Source organism: Olea europaea, chromosome 3 (genome assembly GCF_002742605.1).
Source record: "Olea europaea var. sylvestris chromosome 3, O_europaea_v1, whole genome shotgun sequence".
NCBI lineage: Eukaryota > Viridiplantae > Streptophyta > Magnoliopsida > Lamiales > Oleaceae > Olea > Olea europaea.
Genome location: NC_036239.1, coordinates 2,972,818 through 2,979,227, shown reverse-complemented (window position 1 = coordinate 2,979,227; position 6,410 = coordinate 2,972,818). Strand labels below are relative to the sequence as shown.

The following is a 6,410-nucleotide window of genomic DNA, read 5'->3' as shown; positions in this document are numbered from 1 at the left end:
ACAATCTTTATGTACTTCAATAAATGGTTTATTAGAATAAATATTTTCATAATTAGAATTGGTAAATGTATATAAAACTTTATATTCTATAGTCATAATTTGATCACCTTGTTGTATGCTATCATCTCTATGTAGCTTAAAATGCAATCCTAAAACTTCATTAAAATTTATATCTTTCAATGATACACAATATTTTGGGTAGCATGTAAACATTATCTTTTGATATGTCAGATTTCCTTCTATTGTTCCTAAATGACTATATTTTAGATTTATTATTCTTTCATCGTGTAAGGTTATAGTTAAGGATGAGTCTATTCATTCTTTGAATAACGATTTAAATATTATTTGTATTCCTGCTAGATAAACATATTTAATTTTTTCACTAACCTTTATTAATAGTTCTTCAACTGTATTTTTTTTAAGAGATTTTATTTATGATTTTCATACGTTTTTTTTTTCATTTATAGTTTTCTCAATTTTATGATATTCATTTATTGCTATCTTTTCACTTTTTCAAATTATATCTAAAACTTCCCATTTTTCTATTTTTAAATCTAAAGATAATTTTTGTATTTTCGTAAATTTATTATTATCAAATGTAACTTCTAATCTATAACCTTCTATTTATTCATATTCTTGTATATTTATATTATTATTTTCTATTTCTTTAATTTCCTTATTCAGATTTTGATCCATCATCCTCTATTTCACTTATATAAACTTTTTTATTATAATATTTTTCAATATCTGATATTTCACTTAATTCATCTTTTATTTTCAAATATTCATTTTGTAATATTTAAACTTTATTTTTATCACAATCATATGACTTATTTCCCCACAATTCCAACATTTACATTGACTTTTAATTTTCTTATAATTTTCATTTTTCCGTTGACCATATGAGATATATATATATATATTATAATATCTTCTTCTAGGTTTTATGTATTTTTTTATTAAAATTTCTAAATTTTTTATTTTTATATTTCCTTTTATTAATCATTTTTTCAAGATTACATCCTCATTATACATGGGTTTCTATATTTTCACAACATATTCTAGTTAGTTTTTCTTATTTTTTCAATAATTATCTTCGTTGACATATATATGCAAGTCTTTCAAATAAAAATTTTATTCTTGATCCCAACGTTTTAGGTATTCCAACATTATCTTTAACATATTTTTCAAATTCTATTTTAAAATATATTCCTCACGAACCTGCTAACTTATTATAGTACATGTCTTGGTATACTTTCATTACTATAGAATTGGACATAATAATAAATTCTAAATTCACAAGTATATTTTTTAATTTTACACATATCACACATTGTTAAATTTATTAATTTAATTCTACCATTATCTTTTTCTTTTATTGCTTCTCCTTCAGCACTTTTTATTCAATTTTCTCCTAAAAATTTATCTAAAATATATTCTACTAACTTTTCTATATCTTGTCTATCTAATTTTATTATCTCTGTTTGTACATTTCTTTTTATTAATATTTTTGTAACATTATTTATTTATTCCCACCAATTTCTAACATCTCATTCAAATGATGCTATTAAGAAATCTATTATTCTTTCAGTATTTTCTCATATGTCATCTTTATTATATAAAAAAATAATATCGTTGAATCTGCCCATGTTAATAAGGGTTTTTTAGTATCTATTTTGCAATTTAAATCTAATTTTGTTCCTCCATGATTAATTGGTTTATCATAATTATCATTTAATTCAAATCTATTTCTATATTTATTTCCTTTAGGTGATTGTATATCTCTTACTTTATCATAAAATTGTCTATATTATTTATTATATATATGTGCATAATATTCATCTGAATCTTGCAATTCTTGTTTAGAAGTTTATATTAAATTAAGTTATCTTCCAGTATTCATTAAAATTTGGCATTCACTTATATCACTTAAACTTAATTGATCAAAATTTTCTACTAATAAATCTAATTCATCATTCATTTTTATCTTCTACTTTTAATTTTCTTAATATTTTTTTTTTAGATTCTTTTTCTTCTTCTAATATTTTAGATAATATATAAATTCATCATTCATAATTCCTGTTTCTATTATTATATTCTCTTTCTCAATATGTTTCTTTCCTATTCAGGTCATTTCTTTTTCTATTAGTTTTCTTTATCTATTTTCTTTTCTTTATTTTTATTGATTTCTATTATTTCTCTAATTTCAATTTTTAATATATTTATATCGTTTATTGTTTCTTTTAATTCATTTCTTAAATCTCGTACATCATTTATTAACATTTTTATTAATGACTTTAATTCTTCCATATGTTCACTTATTGATATATTAGATTTTTCTAATCATATTTCTAACATACAAGTTAATTAGCATTTGTTATCTTCTTTTTTATATATTATTATTCCAAATTTTCTACTAGCTATATCTATATTTACTAATTTTTCTTTTACTATATTAAAATATTTACTCTCAAATCTTAATCTTTCACATTTTAATTTTATTAATTGTCTTTTATTTGATATTCTTATTCCTTCTGGTATTAACATTATATCTTGTATTTTTTTCATTTTTATAAGTAATCTATTCAATTTCAAATTTGTATTATTACTTGCACTCATACTTCTCTTTATAATATAAATTACTTTCTTCATCTTCATATACTTTAACAATTTTTTCATATATATATATTTATTTTTTTTATTGAACCTATTATTAATTTTTCTAATATTTTTTCTTTTATTTCTTTGGATAGTTCTTTAATTATAGTTAATGTTATTATTTTTAATTTATTATGAATATATTTTAAAAATATATAACTTCCTCTTTCTTCTTCTAAACGTCAATAATTATTTATTTTTCTTATTTTAATTTCCATGATCTTTATGGCTCTGATACCAATTAGGGGATGCTACTTTGAGCAAACAAAAATCAAATAAATCTATGAACAATAAATCTATTAAAAATTTAAGTAATATTTAATTTCAAAGATTAAAATGGAACATTTCTATATTATAGTGACTTATTATGCAATATTCAAAAGGAGGGGTATTTTAGGTACTTTAATTTGATAAATTGGTCAAATGTCATGTTGGAAAAATGACTCTTTGTTTAGGTCATTTCCATGTATTTCCCACCCTAACCACATCCCGAAAATAGTCACAAAACAGCACTTAGTATTTTAATGCACTGAAAACATTCCGGCCTTCAAACTTAAGAATTATGTATTAATAATTCAATATTTCTGACCATCTTCATAGGTGTATGATAGGATATTTTTATGATAATAAAGAGAACTATGGAAATTTAGAACCATATCTTGACTATCAATTCAACGTGGACACAAAGCTTCTATTAGGAATTGGTTAATTCCTTATTTGATTTAATTAAAAATCAAAATTTTAGTAGATAAAAATTGATGGAATATTGATTAGTGTTTATGGTTGATAATAAATTAAATTTGCATTTAATTGTCAATATTTTTCATTAAAAATAGATTTTTTTAATCCAAATTTCTACTTTTGTATTGTTTGATTAACATTATTTTTTATAGAAAACATTTTCCTATTTTTGGTCACGTGACCATATTTTCTTTAGACTGAGTAGAATTATATTTTACGGGGAATTTACTATCTCTTTTTCTCTCATTTATCTTCTATCTCTTATCTATCCACAAAAAAAAAAGGCAAGTATAATATTTTTTATGTTAAAAATTAAATCAATCAAACACATTTAATTAATAAATTTCACACAAATAAATTCTAGGCAATTGAATTTAGTAAAATTTATTTTCTTTTCATACAAATTTCTTGCTCGCAATCAAACGTACATTAGAGAATAATGATTTTTAAAAAAAAAAAAAATTGTTGGGCCAAATAAAGGCCAATTAGGAATCAGGGAGGGAAAATAAAATTTTCCTCTTTTAAACTACAATATCCCCAATCCCCATGGAGGGAGTCATTATCTTAATAAAATCAAACTATGCATCCTGCAGTTCCTCTTTTATTGATCCAACTCGATGAAACTTCAGATCAGTATTCACCGTTCCTTCACAAGATCCAAATATCTGCTACTGTCACTTGCCAGCCATTTCATCCAAACATTTCAGTTCTCAACTACAGCGGCAACATCAACATCGCTTACCAAGAAAGCATGCATAGATCTCCTCAAGGCCTGCAAATCGATGGCCCATCTGAAACAAATTCAAGCACTGCTTTTCTGTCATGGACTCCACCAGAACATCGACGTTCTTCATAAGATAATGGCCTTCACTACTGCGACGTCGAACTTGAGCCACGCCGAGAGAATTTTTTATCACATCGAGAACCCGAGCTTATTCATTTATAATGTTATGATCAAAGCGTATGCGAAAAAGGGTTGTAATGAGAGAACAATTTTCTTATTTGATGAATTGCGTTTGCGTGGGTTGTGGCCTGATAATTACACATACCCTTTCGTGTTTAAGGCTGTTAAAGGGTTGGGGAAGCTGGATCGAGGGGAGAGGATTCATGGGTTTGTTATAAAAAGTGGGGTGTTATTTGATTGTTATGTTTGTAATTCGGTTATGGATATGTATGGGGGTTTGGGATATGTGCAGTGTTTGAGCAAGGTGTTCGAGGAATTGTCTCTAAGAGACGTGGTTTCGTGGAATGTATTGATTTCTGGGCTTGTCAAAAGCGAGAGATTTGAGGATGCTGTTGATGTATATAGGAGGATGAGGAAAGAGGGAAATGTAAGGCCGGATGAGGCTACAATTGCTAGTACTTTATCTGCTTGCACAGCATTGAAAAACTTCGATCTTGGTAAGGATATTCATGAATATGTGAAAACAGAGATTGGGTTCACGATGATAATTGGAAATGCGTTGTTGGATATGTATGCTAAGTGCGGCTGCTTGGATGTGGCCAGGGGAATTTTTGATGCTATGCTGGAAAAAAATGTTATTTGTTGGACTAGCATGGTATCAGCATATGTGAATGGTGGTTTACTGGATGAAGCCAGAACACTTTTTGAGAGGAGCCCAGCAAGGGATCTTGTTCTCTGGACAGCCATGATTAATGGGTATGTGCAGTTCAACTGCGTTGATGAGGCGATGGCCTTGTTTAGGGAAATGCAAATGGCTAGAGTTAAACCAGATAAGTTTACTTTGGTTGCGTTGCTTACAGGGTGTGCTCAGTTGGGGGCTTTAGAACAAGGGGAATGGATTCATACTTTTTTGGTGGAAAACAGAATACTAGTTGATAGAGTAATTGGTACTGCTCTTATAGAAATGTATGCAAAATGTGGCTGCTTAGAGAAGTCCTTGGAGATTTTTCATAGTTTGAAAGAGAAAGATACAGCATCTTGGACATCAGTAATCTGTGCGCTTGCCATGAATGGGAGAACTTCCAAGGCTTTAGAATTGTTTTCAGAAATGATGCAAACTGGGATTCAGCCTGATGATGTCACTTTTATAGGCGTTTTGAGTGCTTGCAGTCATGGAGGGCTAGTAGATGAAGGCCGTAGATATTTTGATTCTATGACTAATATCTATCACATTGAACCAAAATTTGAGCATTATGGATGTATGATAGACCTTCTTGGCCGAGCTGGACTATTAAATGAAGCTGAGGAAATTGTAGCTACAATTCCAAATAAAGATAAAAACATTATCGTCCCACTATATGGTTCTTTACTTAGTGCTTGCAGGAACTATGGCAATGTAGATATGGGTCAGCGCATTGCCCAGTGGCTAATGAAAATCGAGTCTAGTGATTCTAGCACTCATACACTTCTAGCTAATATATATGCATCTGCGAATAGGTGGAACGACGTAACACAAGTCAGAAGAAAAATGAGAACTCTTGGGGCCAAGAAGTCCCCTGGGTGCAGTTTAATCGAGTTTAATGGGAATCTCAGTGAATCTATAGTTGGATAAACACCTATCTGTCATTTAATGGGAATGCTGGTGTTTAATAAGCCCAAATCTGTATATTGCAAACGAAATGCTCGATAAAATATGATTGTTTAGCTTTATAAGTTTCTGATGATAATAGCAATGTGTTAGCTCCTTAACACACAACTGAGGAATGCATATCACCCTCGCAAGAGACGAATTTACGCAACATTTTCCTGCATGACTTGGCCATTATTTGGGGTAGAAAAAGATGGAACTGAACAATGTACCTAAGGATAAGCATACTTTGCACATTCAATCAGTAGATTTGCAAACTTGTCATGTGGCATTTGTACTTTGTACTGATATTCAGAATGTCAGACATCCAAGATTAGGAAATTCCGTTGTTTCGGGGGTTAAATGTGTAAAACCTTGGAAGGTCATAGTTAAGTACAGCAGCCCCTTGGAGTTGGGATCAAGGCAAGAAGATAGGTGTTGAAAATGCCAGATGCTATGAAGGTCATAGAGTTTTCTGGC

General features: G+C 28.6%; 2 protein-coding genes across 2 annotated transcripts in view; both read left to right on the top strand.

Moving 5' to 3' along the window:
- The first annotated feature begins 3,911 nt into the window (after nucleotides 1-3,911).
- Nucleotides 3,912-6,404, top strand: LOC111382051 (pentatricopeptide repeat-containing protein At1g31430). The gene has a single exon (XM_023005914.1). The coding sequence runs from the start codon at nucleotides 4,017-4,019 to the stop codon at nucleotides 5,913-5,915; it is 1,899 nt and encodes a 632-aa protein (XP_022861682.1). The 5' UTR covers nucleotides 3,912-4,016; the 3' UTR covers nucleotides 5,916-6,404.
- LOC111376962 (cytochrome c-like) overlaps nucleotides 6,375-6,410 on the top strand; it is a 4,634-nt gene continuing 4,598 nt past the window's right edge. The window contains exon 1 of the mRNA XM_022999976.1: nucleotides 6,375-6,392. Coding sequence (XP_022855744.1) covers nucleotides 6,375-6,392 — 18 coding nt within the window. The remainder of the gene's footprint in view (nucleotides 6,393-6,410) is intronic.

Excerpts from the sequence above, each read along its gene's own strand:
- LOC111382051 (XM_023005914.1), top strand. The coding sequence starts at position 4,017 with ATGAAACTTCAGATCAGTATTCACCGTTCCTTCACAAGATCCAAATAT.